This window comes from Erpetoichthys calabaricus, chromosome 4 (assembly GCF_900747795.2).
Source record: "Erpetoichthys calabaricus chromosome 4, fErpCal1.3, whole genome shotgun sequence".
NCBI classification, from domain to species: Eukaryota; Metazoa; Chordata; class Cladistia; order Polypteriformes; family Polypteridae; genus Erpetoichthys; species Erpetoichthys calabaricus.
Genome location: NC_041397.2, coordinates 249871309 through 249890595, shown reverse-complemented (window position 1 = coordinate 249890595; position 19287 = coordinate 249871309). Strand labels below are relative to the sequence as shown.

Here is a 19287-nt window from a genome sequence, read left to right as displayed (position 1 = left end):
GAAGTAGAGAAAATATGGCTCAACAGTGACTCTACCAAGATCAGGACCTTCCTCCAAGATTGATGAGAAGACAAGGAGGAAACTGATGAGGGAGGCCACCATTTCCTGGCAAGTACTGGTTGTTCCCTACATGTAACAACAATCACTTGTATTCTACAAATATCTGGGTTGTGAGGTAAGATAACAAGCTGAAAACCTTTTCTCACAAAGAAAAACATCCAAGCCCTGCTGACCTCTGCAAAAAGGAATACAGAGTCTCCCACAACCATGTGGAAAAATGTATTATGGTCTGATGAGACCAAATTGGAACTATTTGACCATAATTCCAAAAGGTATGTTTGTCACAAAAATAAAGCAGCACATTATCAAAAGAACACCATATCCATAGTGAATCATGGTGGGGGCATCATCATGGTTTGAAGCTGCTTTTCTTCACCTGGAACTGGGGTTCTAGTCAAGGAGGATGGAGTCATGAATAGCTAAAAGTATCAGTCTATTGTGGCACAAAACCTTCAAGCATCTGCTAGGAAGCTGAAGAGAAACTTTACCTTTCAGCATGACAACAACCCAAAGCATACATCAAAATCAACAAAGCCATGGCTTCAAAGGATGATCACTATTCTTGAATGGCCCAGCCAGAGCCCAGACATTAATCCAATTGAAAAATTGTGGGGTGACCTGAAGAGGGCTGTGCAGAGGAGATGCCCTCATAATTTGATAGATCTGGAAATTTGTTTGCATGGAGGAGTGGGCAAAACCTACCAAGTCAAGAATGTGCCAAACTGATAAGACTTTTTGGGTAAAGGTCTAAGTGTTGTAATAAAATTAAAAGGTACATCAACAAAGTATTAGTTTAAGGGATGTGCACACTGATAAAACAGGTTTTTGTATGATTGCTTTTTCCTTTTTTCACTGAACAGTTTCCGATTTGTTTTCATCTTCTTTATATAGATTGTAATTATTCTGCAATAAAAGTGGAATAAGTTTTGACAGGATTTATCTTGGTTTCATCTTTTTTATTACACAAAATCTGTGATTTTGGCAGTGGTAATTGGCCTTTTTATATACACTGTACATTCACAGACTTTGCTTTTTACCAAGGCATAATATAGCTTTGACAAGAGCTCACCTGTTCTCGTTCAACTCTCCTCTTTTCTTCTTCAGCCCTCCTCCTCTCTTCTTCCTCTTTTCTCCTTCGCTCCATCTCTTCCATTCTGCGTTTTTCTCGTTCTTGTTGTCTTCTAACTTCCCTTTCCCGCCTTTGTTGCTGAAAAGAAAATGCTATTATTCTAATAGATGCAAAATAATGGGTAAACATTTTATATATTTAAAAATTTAAACAGACTGCTTTCATAATCACTTCATATGTGATGCTGTAAAAGTATTCATTACAAATAATGGCTTAAATAATGTGTTTACATTTTTTTTATTACTTAAGTGGTTAGTCACACTTCAATATTGTTTTACTAATTAAGAATTTAAACAATGTCTTATTAAAAATAATATGAATGCAGCTAAATTAAGTGTGCATCGACAAAAGAAATAAAAAAAATAAATAAGTACACCACATGACAGTAATCGCTTAATTCGAAAAAACAAAGCTATAACCATTGTTTATTGAATAAAAATACTGCAATGTATTTTATCTTATTCAAGGGCAGGTCCTTTGCTAGGCAAAAAAAAAAAAAAATAGCCATGCAACTGAAATTAACTGCAAATATAGCAGCCTGCTGTACAAATAAGCAACAATTAACTTTAGGGGTTTTTTTTTATTAGTTTAAAAAGAAAAGCAGGAGTTAAATGAGTAAAAATACATTCAACAGACATATTTATTAACTGAACAAAAATACTTCTACATCTTTGTTTAGCTATTTCATAACACACTTTGGTTGCTATAATCTGAACAAGAAATGGTCAGGAGACAGGCTTAGTATTTAAAAATGACAAAAAGAAGATTCAGCATTATTAACAGTTGTCTAAAACAGATCAAATTATGATCAAAAGATTGAAAATGACATGATGAACATCCAAGGATGAAATATTAAGGGAATATACTAATGTAATTAGTTTTACATAAAGTACTAGCTGTGTTACGCAGCTTCGCCTGGAAATTTTCTAAGACAATGGGCCTCAATTATAGTGCTGTCAATTAATCTGATGTATCAGAAGTACCATGTAACTAAGCACTTTTTTGTGTACAATATTTGTAATTTTTTTTGGTTTTTTGCTAGTGGCTAATATTCTGTTAACTGGAGTTGCTTACTCTTGAAAATGGAAAAGGTAACTGCACATGAGTAAAACATTTCTCCCATAGATCAGTGCCTGCTTTTCCTACGGAGTGACACTGGCTTTTGTTGATGGTCCTTGCAAAACAGAATTTTATAGAAAATTGTATTTGTTTGAACTGAAACAAGTAAATCAATTTGAATAATGTGAATTTTGAGTGTATATTAACATTATTGGAGGTGTACGATTTTCGTTTACTTGCATAGATCAAATTTATAGCCACATGTGGTATACACAGTAAAGTCAAGTGTATCATACAACTACCATCCAGCTGCTTGAATTTCGCTGCGTAGATTATGATAAATATGAAATTACAGTAAGTAGTGATAGGCAAAACAGGTTTCCTTCTGGTTACGTGTTTGGTGCGAGTTTACATATGCAAAACTTACTAAAAACAAGAGTTTTTAAATTTTTTTTTCCCTTGAAGAAAGAAATGATTGTTTCTTATGGGTTTGGCAATACTGTACAAACCTTTTTTGGACCCATATATTTCTCAGAAAATGGTCCAGATTTAAAATAAACAAAAAATGTATTTTCTAAAAGCAACATCTCTAAACACAATCAAAAATGTGACAAGGAAACATAAATCTCAAAATCTGTAATCCAGTAATGAAAATGTTATTCCAAGGCAGTTGAGAGAAAAAAAAAAAAACCACAACATTTGTGACCTTTGATGACATGCCACTTTTGTAAATGCTCTCCTTTAAACTTTGTGAGTGCTGATCAAATCATCTAATACAGCATACAGACTGGAATTCTAATTTCCACAAGGTTATAGATAAGGGTTGGGATGTTTAGTGTATATGTGTGTGTTATGTACTGTATAATGAATACCCTTGTTACTAGCTTAACTGTGTGAAACTGACTGGTCGCGCTGGCTACAGCATTATTAATGAAATATATAGACAAAAATAACATGGGTCAGCTAAGTATCTTTTTTCTATGATGTCATCAAATTTTTAATTGAATCAGTCAAACATTTTTGACATTTTGGGGGTAGTGCTGGGCGGTATACCGGTTCATACCGAAAACCGTTTTTTATTTCTTTTATGATATGGATTTTTCTTATACCGCAACACTGGTTTAAATTGCCTAAACGACATTCGGAACGTGGTGCAGCGGGAAACTGTTCAAGTGGGGACCTTTTCACTGCTACACCGCTAAACACAGATTTGTTGCACTACGGCTCTTTTTCACTGCTACACCACCAAATAGTGGGCGGTAGCATAAGTATGCTGCGCGGTGAAAATGGACAGAGAGCCGAAAAAAAGGAGTCACGTCTGTCGCCTGGAGATGCTTTAGTTTTAAAAGGTCAGATGTGTAAATACTGTTTCTATACTACAAGCCAAGTTGTACTTGTTTTATTTTTCAATACAGTGTAATGTACCTGGGTACTGTGTAATATTGTGACGACATGTTGACTTTATTCTCGTACTTTGTCATTAAAGTAGAACATCGTAAACTAAACTTCATCGTAAAATGAATATTTAATTTACTAGATTTTCTCAAACCCCATCATAAGTTATATAGCACATTAAATGCTTTGTGTTAAGTGTTCCCCGAGCTTCTTAAACTGACTTCCTCTGCACTAAGAGGAGGCAACGGCGGCGATCGCCGCACAGAATCCATTCACATGATATTCATGCTCTCTGAACATTTAGAATGCCAAGATAAATACTTGATATAAATTCAAAATTTTCAGAGAGCAGGAATATCATACAGTAAATGGATTCTGTATGGTGATCGCTCTCTATTAGTGCGGAGGAAGTCAGTTTAAGGAGCGTAGTGATTAACAACTGGGTCGGGGAACACAACACAAAGCATTAATTGTGCTACATTAACTTATGACGGGGTTTGAGAAAATCTAGTAAATTAAACAATGATTTTAGGATGAAGTTTAGTTTACGACATTCTACTTTAAATATAAAGTAAACTATGAGAATAGAGTGGAAATGTCGACTTTATTCTCGGCGTATAGTTTTTTTTTTTTTTTCTTCCCTGTGTCCGTATTTTTTTTTTTCTTCACCGCGGCCCTAATACGATTCCGTAGGGCTATACCACAAATACAGTTATAAATGCAAGTTGCAGTTGTATTATTTATCTATATAGCTTAGCTTGAAGCAAGGTCCATATTAATGCAGTTTGCCTAAATGATAGTTAAGTTGGTAAAGATGTCATCACCAAGATTGCACTTGTTTTATTTTATTTTAATTTGGTGAATACTGTGTAATGCACCTGGGCTTTTGAAGCCTTGAAGTAATAGTGCAACTATCAGTAATAATACAATTATTTATTTTATTGTTATTATTTATTAGTTTAAATATTATGCAGTTTAATGATGGTAAAGTTGTTTAAAAAGTCACTTTAACGTGTCAGTGGACAGAGATTGTTAACATTAACAGAAAGTGTAGTTGGTTTACAAAAAACTGCCCGTCCACCACACCGCCGCAGCTACTGCTCCTGACTGGACGGAGGTTGGATGGGTCGGAGGGGGGGCGTTTCACTGCCTGCCCACCACACAGCCTTTCAGTGTCCCTTAAACGGCTGCCCCGTTCGTTCTCGGTGCGCGGCTGGTGATGCTGCAAGCAGTGACCCGGTTGTGGCTGAACGAAGGCCACTGAGGGTGAATGGGGCGGCGGAGGGCAGCATTGTTGTCTGCCTCGGCTGGCTGCCTATGGAATGGTGGTGATGGTGGGCGATTCACTACCCGCCTTTGGCCGCACCCTGTTTGTTCTAGGTGGGCGGACGCTGCAGGCAGCATACTGTATGCAAGGGGAGGTGACTGTGTGGTGGGCGGGTGGTGAACCGCCCCTCGCCGCCCCCATTCATTCTCAATAGCAAACCTGCTTGTGCTGTTACGTACATAGCAGGAAGTTGTCTCTCATTCAGTACACCAGACATGCTGACGAGGGGTGCCTTCCTACTGTGATAGAGAGTTCATCTTAACCTTTTGTCTTCAACCTTCAACAATGTCTCTGAAACACAAATCTGATGCAAGTGCTGGTGATACAGTAAAGAGAAGGAAAACCATCACCATGGAAAATAAAGTAGAAATAATAAAAAAGTCACAGAGAGGTGAAACTCCATCATTCATTGGCAGAGCACTTGGTTACAGTCGGTCAACAACAGCATTTATTAAAATAACGTACCTGTTCCGACTTACATACAAGTTCAACTTAAGAACAAACCTACAGTCCCCATCTTGTACATAACCCGGGGAGTGCCTATAAACAGGAAATAGTGTTTTTCTTGAGGAGTAAGTAAATGAGTCAACTTTTTATTATATACATATAGATTTGACAAAATAAAAAAACCCTTTCCTACTTGTACCAATTTTGCAGGGACATTTATTTAAAAACACAAAATAGGAAAATGATATACTACAGCCTCAATGGCTTCCTCACCTCTTCTAAACGTCTCCTTTGCTCCTTTTGCTGCTCAATACGCTTCTGACGCTCCGCAAGAAGCTGCCTCTTGTACTCCTCCTGTTCACGCAGCTGCTGTTCTTGGAGGAGCTGCTGTCTGCGCAAGGCTTCTGATCTCTCCTTATTCTCTTGCTGTAGCCTCAGAAAATCTCTTCTAAGTGTTGATTCACCAGGGACATTCACAATGGAACTGTAAAACATCATTTAAAAAAAAAAAAACATGGTAAGAGAACTTGGGTTCCTGGAAAACAGAAAATGACACTTGAATGAACACATGCATATCATTTTAACAGGTAAGGAAAATGAAAGCTAAAAAAAATTCACAAGAAGTAAAAATCCATTAGAAAACATTTTTTAATTTTACAAACAAACATAATACAACATAAAGTGGGAGTGAACCAGGTTGAGTACATGTGCACAAGTATACATTTATGTTAAAGACAAAGAAAGATGAAAAAAATAATAAATATGAAAATATCCATGAGAAGATGCATTGTTTTTACTTTTACAAATGTACTTAAAGTGGGAGCTAACCAGGTTGGTTTGGTGCAAATGCACATAAATAACTTTAATAGAGTATTGATACAATAGGACAAATTTGTGACTACTAAACATATTTGTGGAATAGATAAAGTGCAATTATTCTACCAAATGTAAACATGTTTTATATTTATATAGCTGAACAATATATATTAAAGCACTCTCAATCAAACCTAATATCATAAACACTGAAGTAGTATGGTCCTTAAAGGAATAACTTGCCCCCAAAAAATTTTTTAATCTGTTACAAATTCCACAATGTTCGTAGTGATGGCTGAATAATAGTTTTAATCTCATGCTTTTGTGGAAAAGAAACCAAACAAAATTCCTAATACAAAGGGCTTAAATGGGGACCCAAACTGAATCATAATATCAAAGCATCCATAAAAATATCAAATTACATTTACAAATTACATTATATTTCACGAGTCAGGTATCCAGTCGTATGTTCATAATTTCCCAAACACTATACTAACTAAAATATTGTTAAATATTTTATTTCTAGAAAATTATTTTGTGCACTAAAATTGAGCAAATTCAAACCACAGGACTAAAAGGTGGTTTAGAAAGAACATTTTTGTCCAAATAAAGAAAGATGAAACAAAAATATTTTTTACAGTAACAATTTCCACATACATATTTCTTATGAAATGTAACTCATTGTCATCTGATTATTTTCAGAATATGAAAATATAACGAATGTTGCAACTTCTATCCAGCCCCAGGTGACTTTAAGATTCATGTGTATACGTGTTTGCTGGTAGAGTGTGGACAACACCCTGCTGAACCTTAATTTTCAGCCTATGCATTACACTACTAGAAGGAAGAAACTAACTTGTGAACCTTTATTAATTCAAGAATACATGAGATGCTGGGAAAAAAACTAGTCAACCTTTGACATGAGAACTTGCATTACAATTACACAGTAAGAAATTAATTGTCTTATCTAAGTTATGTAGTTAGCGTATGATGGCTAGAGGGCTTACATTTTTCACACAGCTATTCTAAGGAAGTCATTTGGTGTTAAAATGTGAACTCGCAACCAGCAAATTGAGGGTGAGTGATAATGCCATTAGGATGAAAGCAGAAGCAATTTCTTGCAACTAAACTGGTGGTATTATTTATCTGAAAAGAATCTCACTTTAAAAAACTTAAATAAAAAGGTAAAGCAACAAGTTGTCACTGCCATGTTAATTTTTTTAACTAGTAAAAGGAAAGGTACTCCATTTATTTTAACAATTCCAATCATATATTCAAATTATATTTAAATTTATTAAAAAACAAGTGAGAAATTTTGTTTTCCTTAAACATACTTCTGAGCTCACAAGAATGTTACTTCCTACTATGGAAATTCAATTGCTCCTTGCCATGCCATACCTTATTATTGCATAGCTGTATGTTCTCTACACGACCCATGTCAAAAACTACCAGACCAGATCACGAATCCTTTCCTGTGAAAATCTGGCTGATTTATGGTGAGGAATCTTAACATTGCTCATCTTAAGTGGATGATTTTTTTTATACTTTTAAAGTACAGAAGCTTAGTACCACCATTGAAAGTTTTTAAAATTGTGTTATTTCGCAATAATCCATCCATCCATTTTCCACCCCGCTGAATCCGAACACAGGGTCACGGGGGTCTGCTGGAGCCAATCCCAGCCAACACAGGGCACAAGGCAGGAACCAATCCCGGGCAGGGTGCCAACGCACCGCAGATTTCACAATAATGATTACAATATTTTGTAAGTGTATTGCATCCTTTTAAGCAGTAACACTGTCTTCTCTTGTAGGAACAAGTATAAAAACATGCAGGAAGGATGCTGAGGCCAATACAGAAGAAGAAATCATTATATTAATTATCCATTGAGATTTATGGTTAATATTTTGATACAGGACCAGATTTAATTTCTACCTTGGTCACAATATATGCAGTATATTTGCATGGGCAGATTGCTATGGGCGACTGGGTATAACTGCTTCTATTAATATATTGGCACACCTTTCAGGTTTGACAGCTATTCTGCCATGCTGCAGACATTTTCTGGTGGCATTGGGCACGTGTGCATCTGCTCTATAGAAACTGGTCCGGAGAGAGGTTTCATATGTTTAGGTATTAAAAACAAATAATTCGTCAACCTGAAAAATTGGAGGAGGGATTATTGCAAAAACTAAAATACTTGGAATAAATCAAAATGAACTGGTGCAATATTACCATGTTGTTTAGCAGCTGGAATGGGGAGGCAACACTCTTAGTAATCTCTCAGCAAGACGGCACATGCCACTAAATAAACCTAGCAACACACAAAGCCACACAATATTCTCTGTCAGAGGCAAGCACAGCTACATAGGTATCTGTTTAGCTGAGAAGCAGCAGAATCTGCGGTTTGTAACTCTTAGGCCAGTTTTATACTTCACACAATGCAACACGTGCGGATGCTGCTGCTACGCAAGCATAGTAATGTTTATAATTGTGCAGTACTTTATGTAAATCTGGAAGATTCCACCAGGAGGCAGTGTGAGATATCATCATGGTGAGAAAACAACATTCGGCTTCGCTGTGTTGTGAATTGCCCGAAACATCTATTAAATTCCCAGGACATCTTGCCATAATCTCTGAAAAGGATAGATGTTTATTGATTACATCCATCAATCCATGGACGCGCCTGTTCCAGCAAGCATTGAGCACAAGACAGAAACAATCTCTGGACAAGGAATCAGCTCATCGCAAGGTGAATACAAGCACACATATAGAGATATGACTCCCTACTGCGAGACAGCAGCCCTACTGCTCTGCTACCATGCTACCCCTACATGTGTAATTAACAACAGTATTTATTTAAATTAAGTTAACAATTTATCTGAAAATGTAACATACATGCTTTGACACATTTCATCATGAAAGTGATATCAAGTATAAATCTTAAGGATTCTAAATGTGCTGAAAGCTGGAATATCATAGACTAATGTGTTGTGTGTGGCAATAACCGTCTGCTACCGATGTAAGCAAAGGAGGAAGCCCCAGAAGCACGTAGCAATTAACAACTGGGTAGGATTTAAGATAATGTTTTATGACGTTCTACTTTACTGACAAAATAAACTTTGTAATTTTCACCTTAATAACATAATAGACCTTGTTTTTCTCCACTGGGTCCAGAATTTTTTTTTCTCTATGGCTCAAATACGCTTCAATACATTCTGATGCTGTAGCAAAGATTCAAAAAAGATAGCATAGAGGATGGTATGTGAGACCTTTAAATGCATCACGTCATTATGATGGGAATATGCAACACTTGTTTTGCCCACTTGAGACATTGATCATGTAGGATTGTCACATGTTGACAGTAAACAAGATAAGATAGATCTTTATTGTCATTGTCACTTTTACAAAGGAACAACAAAATTGACAAAGACTCTGATATCACGTTCCAACTTGAACACACTGCACCTCCCCAAATTTTTGCTGGTATTGCAATTCACACACACGTCACATTAATTTCTGAGGAGGTGCTCAGAGGATGCATCAAAAGAATGCTGGGAACATGTGGCAGCCATGATGTGTGTGCGTACATGTTCTGAACTATAAACCAGCCCTTAGCATCCTAAATATGCTTTGTAGCCATTCTGTCTCAGGGAGTATAGTTGCTGGAAAGGGGGAAGTGCCACTTTTAGTGATGTCCCAACAAATACAGGGCAACTCAACTCTGCTAAGAGATCAACTGTCAGCAACTAGAGGCTTTTCATGCCTTAATTACATCTTTGCCAAATCTATCAAAAATGTAGGATGTTTTAAGCATAACTTACATACTATAAATACTTTATTTACTAAATAATTTATTCTAAAATACTTGTGCTTTGTTTTTTTGAAGTACAGTGATATAGCTGCACTGTCATTTTACTAAAAGGTTTGAAATATTTTCCTGTACAATAAATAAGGCATTAAAATAAATAAGTAAATAAAGTAATAAACGTCTACAAAAACAGAACTTGGTCGTAATCTTAGGGCAGTTTGTACGGATTTCCCAGTAAGAAATTTAACATGAATATTTTCCAAAGTTGGAATTCCCAGTGAGACAATTTAGTCAAACCTAAATTTGCAGAGTCATTAGGAACATAGACCTTTTACCTCTTCTAATAAATTAATAAAAAAAAAATAGACAACCAGGTCAAATTACTATGTGACACATGCCTAACCTTTTTGTTTTATTTCTATGAACTAATAAAGCTTATCCCTAATTGCTTGTTGTGATGATCAACTACCAAACTAATAGAAATCTTCTAAAATCCTAACTTCCTAATTCTAAAATCCTAACCAGAAATTTGTGTGAATGTGGGAGGGTCACAAGTAGGAATGTCATGAGAAGTCAAGCAAAATGACACCTTTTATTGGCTAACTAAAAAGATTACAATATGCAACCTTTCGAGGCAACTCGGGCCCCTACTTCAGACAGTTTGTAATCATATTCTAATTACTATGTGACACATGCCTAACCTTTTTGTTTTATTTCTATGAACTAATATAGCTTATCCCTAATTGCTTGTTGTGATGATCAACTACCAAACCAATAGAAATCTTCTAAAATCCTAACTTCCTAGTACTAAAATCCTAACCAGAAATTTGTGTGAATGTGGGAGGGTCACAAGTAGGAATGTCATGAGAAGTCAAGCAAAATGACACCTTTTATTGGCTAACTAAAAAGATTACAATATGCAACCTTTCGAGGCAACTCGGGCCCCTACTTCAGACAGTTTGTAATCATATTCTAAGGTTTACTGGTTGTTTAATGTTGCTCTGCAACCCAGTATGATCCCTTTAGCTTCTCACCATTTTTCATTTGCTTTTAAAGAAAACTTTGCAATCCTTTAAATTATACCACTACTTCTAGCATTCCCTGTTGTAAACAAACTGGCACGATTCTCTAAAGATGGTATCCATGCCTCAATACACAAGGTGGTATGATGTATGACTTATTCCCTATAGAACAGGGAGGTGACATCTGAAAGCATCATCCACCAGCACAGTCCAGCAATGGAAACAGTGTCGCATGTTCAGCCAAATGCTTCAACATTTTTACTTATTCAGCCAAATACCAAATATGCCACTTTTTTTTCTATGACTATCTTTATCTAGGTCATTTAATACTAGAGTTTATTGCAGTTTCCAAATTTATTTTTATAATTCAGAAATAAACATTACACCTTTGGAATACTCCATCAAAATATTTTTGTGTCTTGCTTACCTATATAGTTTGTATAATGGCCAAGTAAAAAATTTAAATACATGCTTTCACAGAAAACAGAACTTGCAAATGCCCTGACACAATGGGTGTCACTTCAACAAAGCAACACAGCAATATCAAAATGTCCATAAAAATGTGGAAAAAAAACATTGTACTTTTGTTGTATAACCCAAATGTCATGTATCCAGGAGAATGTTAAGACCATGGTCATAGTCAAGAGCACCACTATGGTAAGACAAGTTTTATCGGATTCTGTTACACATAAATAGCAATGTAACATTCCCATAACACGGCAAGTAATTTAGATAAAAGGACATGTCTCAAATAGCACATTACTAAAATCTTGTGTAGAAAATTCTTGGGAAGGATTTTAGGACAGGCACTTTCCATTACATACAAACTTAACCTTCAGTCAGAACATAAGGAGCTCATTTTAAAAAACAATAATTGCAAGAAAGCAAGAAAAAAAAAAACAAATGTTACCTTGGTTCTCCTTCCTGTTCAGGTACTTCCTCCTCCTCTTCTTCACTTCCACTATATTCATATTCTGTCTCATCTGTAAATAAATAAAGTCAAAAATAATCTTCATTTATGTCAAACAAACTCAGCATACACCATATAAAACAGCAAAAAAAAAGACATAGTACATAAAATTTACTTTGCATCTTTCAGTTTTCAAAAAGACACACTGAGCACTTGATATATATTATCCATGTAATTGGCAGGAGAAACACCTACATAAATGGTCATAATTTAGGAGTGGTTCATGAAAAATATATCAACTTCAGTGTGCCCTAGCACAAGCTCTTAACATCTCTAGAAATATACTGAAGACGCATCATATTTCCATCCAGAACAGCTTATTTTGCCCAACATCAGGATACTGGGTAGCCATAATACATCAGTGAGCCACAACACTAAAACCACTGACAGGTGAAGTGCAAAACATTGATTTACACATTACAATGGCACCTTTCTAGGAGTGGGGTATTTTTAGGCAGCAAATGATCAGGTGATGTGTTGGAAACAGGAAAAATTGGCAAGTCTAAGGACCTAAGCAACTTTAACAAGGACCAAATTGTGATGACTAGACGACTGGGACAGAGTATCTGCAAAACAGCAAGTCTTGTGGGGTGTTCCTGGTATGCAGTGTTTAGTACCTACAAAAAGTGGTCCAAGGAATGAAAAACAGTGAACCAGCGACAAGGTCATGGGTGCCTAAGCCTCACTGGTGCATATGGGGAACGAAGGCAAGTCCCATCTGGTCTAATCCCACAGAAAAGATACTGCAGCACAAATTGCTGAAAAGCTTAATGCTGGCTATGAGAGAAAGGTGTCAGAACACACAGTGCATTGCTGCTTGGTACGTTATGGTGCTACGTAGCCACAGACCAATCAGAGACCCCCATGCTGAGCCCTGTCCACTGCCAAAAGTGCTTACAATGGTCATGACTGTCAGAACTTGACCTTGGAGCAATGGAAGAAAGTAGCCTGGTCTGGAGAATCACATTTTCTTTTAGATCATATGGACGGCTAGGTATCTGTGTGTTGTTTACCTAGGGAAGAGATGGCCGAAAGATACACTATGGGAAAATAGCAAGCCAGCAGAGGTAGTGTGATGCTCTGACTTGGTCTCCAAATTCCCCATATCTCTATCTGATCAGGCATCTGTGGGATATTTCTTTTAAACACAATCCCTTCATTTCAGAGGCTCAAAAGTAATTGGACAATTGACTCAAAGGCTATTTCATGGGCAGGTGTGGGCAAGTCTGTCATTATCAATTAAGTAGATAAAAGGCCTGGAGTTGATCTGAGGTGTGGTGCTTGCATGTGGAAGATTTTGTTGTGAACAGACAACATGCGGTCACAGGAGCTCTCCATGCAGGTGAAAGAAGCCATCCTTAAGCTGCAAAAACAGAAAAAACCCTTCCGAGAAATTGCTACAATATTACGAGTGGCAAAATCTACAGTTTGGTACATCCTGAGAAAGAAAGCAAGCACTAGTGAACTCAGCAACGCAAAAAGACCTGGACGTCCATGGAAGACAACAGTGGTGGATGATCGCAGAATCATTTCCAAGGTGATGAGAAACCCCTTCACAACAGCCAACCAAGTGAACAACACTCTCCAGGGGGGTAGGCGTATCAATATCCAAGTCTACCATAAAGAGAAGACTGCATGAAAGTAAATACAGAGGGTGCAATGCAAGGTGCAAGCCACTCATAACCCTCAAGAATAGAAAGGCTAGATTGGACTTTGCTAAAGAACATCTAAAAAAGCCAGCACAGTTCCGGAAAAACATTCTTTGGACAGATGAAACCAAGATCAACCTCTACCAGAATGATGGCAAAAAAAAAAAAAAGTATGGAGAAGGCGTGGAACAGCTCATTATCCAAAGCATACCACATCATCTGTAATACACGGTGGAGGCAGTGTGATGGCTTGGGCGTGCATGGCTGCCAGTGGCACTGGGACACTAGTGTTTATTGATGATGTGACACAGGACAGAAGCAGCCAAATGAATTCTGAGGTGTTCAGAGACGTACTGTCTGCTCAAATCCAGCTAAATGCAGTCAAATTGATTGGGCGGCGTTTCATGATGCAGATGGACAATGACCCAAAACATACACCCAAAGCAACCCAGGAGTTTATTAAAGCAAAGAAGTGGAAAATTCTTGAATGGCCAAGTCAGTCACCTGATGTTAACCCAACTGAGCATGCATTTCACTTGTTGAAGACTAAACTTCAGACAGAAAGGCCCACAAACAAACAGCAACTGAAAGCCGCTGCAGTAAAGGCCTGGCAGAGCATTAAAAAGGAGGAAACCCAGCATCTGGTGATGTCCATGAGTTCAAGACTTCAGGATGTCATTGCCAGCAAAGGGTTTTCAACCAAGTATTAGAAATGAACATTTTATTTCCAGTTATTTAATTTGTCCAATTACTTTTGAGCCCCTGAAATGAAGGGATTGTGTTAAAAAAAAATGCTTTAGTTGTCTCACATTTTTATGCAATCGTTTTGTTCACCCCACTGAATTAAAGCTGAAAGTCTGCACTTCAACTGCATCTGAGTTGTTTCATTTAAAATTCATTGTGGTAATGTACAGAACCAAAATTAGAAAAACGTTGTCTCTGTCCAAATATTTATGGACCTAACTGTATAATAAGCAAAGAGCTATCAAAACACTTAACCACGGGATGCAGGCATCTAGCCCTGTAACAGTCTTTTATTGTGCACCACAAATGCACTTTGTCTGCTTGTTGAAAACATGGAAAAGGATGCCACAGAGAAGTTGCAGTTGGCAAAAACTCATTGAGTGTGTAGTGAATGGTTTATGCCCCATAACCTGAACGTAGCATCTCTTCCTTTGAACTTCAGAATATGGTTCAGGAAAATCAATGCTCCTGTCTTAGTCTGATATCGGCAATAAAATGATCCATAGTTGCTGGTGGATTTTTCTTTGCATCAAAAATTATGACAAACATCAAAGTCAAACTTTTGGCTTAAAGTCAGTATGTAAAGGAGCTTTATCTTTAGTTTAGCACATTCCGCTATTGAAAAAATAATGATTTTACTGTTTAAGCTTCTAAAATAAATATAAGATTTGAGTTTAACAGGGAATTAAATGAAATCATAAGACAAGAAGAATGAAAATGAATCAAGACCAAAGAACACCCACAGTACCTTTTTCTCCCCTCTTCTTTCTTGTTCTGTCTATGTGATCTTTTAACTGGATCCGAACTTGACGTTCATTTGGTTGGTCCCGGATGAAAGGATGCTTTAGCAACTGGTCTGTTGGAGGTCGCTGCATATAGTTCTTCACTAAACAAGCTTCTATAAAACTGAAGAACTTTTTAGACCTGAAAATTACAAATACATGGATATGTTGGAAAATTTCAAATAAACATGAGGGAACCCAATAATAACTATGTAGTTACAGTATATTATCATATTAAAGTTATAGTACTACAATTTACAGGACCCATGTTGAATTCCAGCTTTTTAGATTAGTAAAGCTCAACTGTGTGTCAGACACTGTGGCTGTGAGCACAGATGTTTCTTCACCAGAAGCAAAAAGTTAGGTAGAGAGAACTACAGGATAAAGTGTGGTCAGTGGGTACACACAGTACTCCCTATTATGTTGGTCAGTTCTTACTCCTTTTACTCAAGATGTCCATCCATCCATCCATCCATCCTCTTCCGCTTATCCGAGGTCGGGTCGCGGGGGCAGCAGCTTGAGCAGAGATGCCCAGACTTCCCTCTCCCAGGCCACTTCTTCTAGCTCTTCCGGGGGAATCCCAAGGCGTTCCCAGGCCAGCCGGGAGACATAGTCCTTCCAGCGTGTCCTGGGTCTTCCCCGGGGCCTCCTCCCAGTTGGACGTGCCCGAAACACCTCACCAGGGAGGCATCCTGATCAGATGCCCGAGCCACCTCATCTGACTCCTCTCGATGCGGAGGAGCAGCGGCTCTACTCTGAGCCCCTCCCGGATGATTGAGCTTCTCACCCTATCTTTAAGGGAGAGCCCAGACACCATGCGGAGAAAACTCATTTCAGCCACTTGTATTCGCGATCTCGTTCTTTCGGTCACTACCCATAGCTCATGACCATAGGTGAGGGTAGGAACATAGATCGACTGGTAAATTGAGAGCTTTGCCTTATGGCTCAGCTCCTTTTTCACCATGACAGACCGATGCAGAGCCCGCATCACTGTGGACGCCGCACCGATCTGCCTGTCGATCTCACGCTCCATTCTTCCCTCACTCGTGAACCAGACCCCGAGATACTTAAAAGTTATGAACAGAATCGGTGACAAAGGGCAGCCCTGGCGGAGTCCAACTCTCACTGGAAACGGGGTTCGACTTACTGCCAGCAATGCAGACCAAGCTCTGACACCGATCGTACAGGGACCGAACAGCTCTTATCAGGGGGTCTGGTACCCCATACTCTCGGACCCATGGGTGCAAGCCCGGCCACCAGGCGCTCGCCATCGAGCCCCACCTACTCAAGATGTATAAAATGCATATTTTATTCGAGCACAGGGTGGGGAGAGTGTCCTCCTTGGATTATCGAGTGCGCTTTACATTCATACACAGTACTTTGAAGTACAGGTTTGGGAAAGAAGGGTACATCCTCTGGTGATAAAAACACACAGTACTGCAGTGCACTGTGAAACTACGCTCCTGTTTGCAAAGTCGAACTGATGAAACTGTCGGTAAGTTACGACAGTGGGTACCAACCTAATTCAAATCCTGATTAAAGCATACATCAGAAGCTACAGCATGCCTTAATCAGTTTAAACGCCTGCATAAGCTTAATAAAGTGGTCCAACAAGGCCAGAGCATAGAGAGGGTGGACAATGTACACAGCAGTATGACATTATTTCTTTTTACTTGTGTTTAGTGTTTTTTTGCATGCAGTTCTTAAAATGTCAAATTTATTGCATGGACCACGTAAATGTGCAGCTCATAAAACTCAACACTGTATGTTTACTTTAACGTATTACTAGAATTCATTGTTAGAACTTTGCTGTCTAGCTATGGTATTCAAGATAAAGCCAACATAAAGATAAATTCTCCTCCCAGGTGATTACCAGCTTCTTCATTAGTGAAAATTTGACATAATTGTAACAGTTGTATTTCAATACCTACATATTTTATTTTATCACAGTTTGTTACTTTACAAAATGATGCTTTTTTATATATAAAGTCATGGTACATTCACTGGCTTCAACTGTTTTAATGATACCCATGTACCATTTTGTTGGATAATGTGCTTAAAGTTATTTATATCAGTGACCTTTTAACAGAGTTTGTTACTGTTAAGGTCCATGTTTTACCCAGATATATATTAGTTCACTTTCAACAGGCAGTATCAAGTCTAAGGCAATGTATTAAAAATATGATTCTAGCAACCAACAGTTCCAATTATAAGTTCCAATTACAAAAGCAGTTCTGAATTCAGAATCTCAAGTCTTGCATGGATCACCATTTCTCTTAAATTATTTGAAAACTAGCTACTTACCATTTTTTGGATTTCAGTCTTGGAGGAGGATTTCTAGGAATAAGGAAGAGTGCTCTCATTGGATGCATATCACAAAGTGCTAAAAAGAGAATACAATATCCATAAACACAAAGAATCAATAAAGAAAAACTAAACAAAAATGGATTAGGTAGTTTTTGTCTGAACTAGATAGACAGATAGACCAACAGAGAGGCTGATATTTTTAAATAATTAGTAGAGAAAAGCCAAGCAAAATGACACCTTTTATTGGCTAACTAGAAAGATTACAATATGCAAGCTTTCGAGGCAACTCAGGCCCCTTCTTCAGGCATCTTGCCTGAAGAAGGGGCCTGAGTTGCCTCGAAAGCTTGCATATTGTAATCTTTCTAGTTAGCCAATAAAAGGTGTCATTTTGCTTGGCTTTTCTCTACATTCATAATGGCTAACACGGTACAACACCCTAGTACTATAAATAATTAGTAGATACTCTGATAGAGTGCACTACTATTCAAAAGTTTCATGGATGTATATTTACTGTACATTCCACTTACTGAGATAAAACTTTGTTAGCTGAACTTAAAGCACTACAACTCTATTTGTGTGATTCACATTCTTGAATGCTGGAGAAATTACTAAAACTGGAGTGGTGTGAATACTTAAATATAAAAAAATAAAATAGTTTGAACTTCTTCTGTTGCTCTAGAAAGCTTCCTACAAAATAATAAAACATATTAGATAGATAGATAGATAGATAGATAGATAGATAGATAGATAGATAGATAGATAGATAGATAGATAGATAGATAGATAGATAGATAGATAGATAGATAGATAGATAGATAGATAGATAGATAGATAGATAGATAGATAGATAGATAGATAGATAGATAGATAGATACTTTATTACATACAGCAAGTCAAATTTAAATTAATCCTAAATTCATAAGAAATCAACCTTTTAGGTTGCAGAGACAGCCCCAGTTTACATTATAGTGTGGTGGTGTACTTGATAAACCTTTTTCTTTGCAGCAACTTGAAAATCACAAGAAACTCAAACATTAAACATAAATATAGAGAGGACATTTGGTAATAAAATCACTGTAGTAGTGCAAAAGTCTGTGGCAAGATATTTCTTGGAATGTATAAGGAATGTGTTTTCACCATGCAATAAAATTGTGCTATGCATTATGTAATCTAATAACATGCCATTCTTTCTACATTCTAACAGAGATTGCACTGCATGTGTTAGCACAGGTTCCTATAAATATAAAACAAGTACCTGTTCTAAAGGTGTGGAGTGTATATATATATATATATATATATATATATATATATATATATATATATATATATATATATATATACACTTTTTTTTTTTTTCCAACTAATATTTATTTAAGATTTTTTTTTTTAAATTTCATTGCCGTTATTTTTGTGATTACTGCATAGGTTCCAACTTAAATATGTCCTGGCATTTTAAATTTAATTTGTGTCATCATTGTTCTTTTGCCATTTCAAATTATTATTCTTTATTCTTAAATGCTCTTATTGTGTAGACAGCAGAAGCACCATTATTAAACCATGAGAGCCTGAAACTCAGTTGTAGTGCAGTTCATACAACCTTGAAACTAATTTTTGAAAACAAAATAAGGCTATGTTCACACTCAGCTCTTTCCCCCCTTTTTTCACTCGTGCAAAATGGCATGGAATCACAACGTTTCAGAAAGGATTTACACTACTTTTGTGCCCACTGTTTTTTACCCAAAACCTCAACAATTTGCAGTCTAAATCGAAAGTT

The 19287-nt window shown here is 37.1% G+C and overlaps 2 protein-coding genes across 10 annotated transcripts in view; both read right to left on the bottom strand.

The window, feature by feature from the left end:
* Positions 1-19287, bottom strand: part of rpl31 (ribosomal protein L31) — an 810223-nt gene that overhangs the window by 34427 nt on the left and 756509 nt on the right. The gene's annotated exons all lie outside the window — the stretch shown is intronic.
* The window catches only part of LOC114650761 (mitogen-activated protein kinase kinase kinase kinase 4), a 296865-nt gene that overhangs the window by 168532 nt on the left and 109046 nt on the right, over positions 1-19287 (bottom strand). For all 9 annotated transcript variants that reach the window (XM_028800590.2, XM_051926168.1, XM_051926169.1 and 6 more), the window contains exons 9-13: positions 17511-17589; positions 15173-15348; positions 11972-12044; positions 5691-5901; positions 1130-1267 (exon numbers count right to left, since the gene is read on the bottom strand). In XM_028800590.2, the coding sequence (XP_028656423.1) occupies positions 1130-1267; positions 5691-5901; positions 11972-12044; positions 15173-15348; positions 17511-17589 (677 nt within the window). The remainder of the gene's footprint in view (positions 1-1129; positions 1268-5690; positions 5902-11971; positions 12045-15172; positions 15349-17510; positions 17590-19287) is intronic.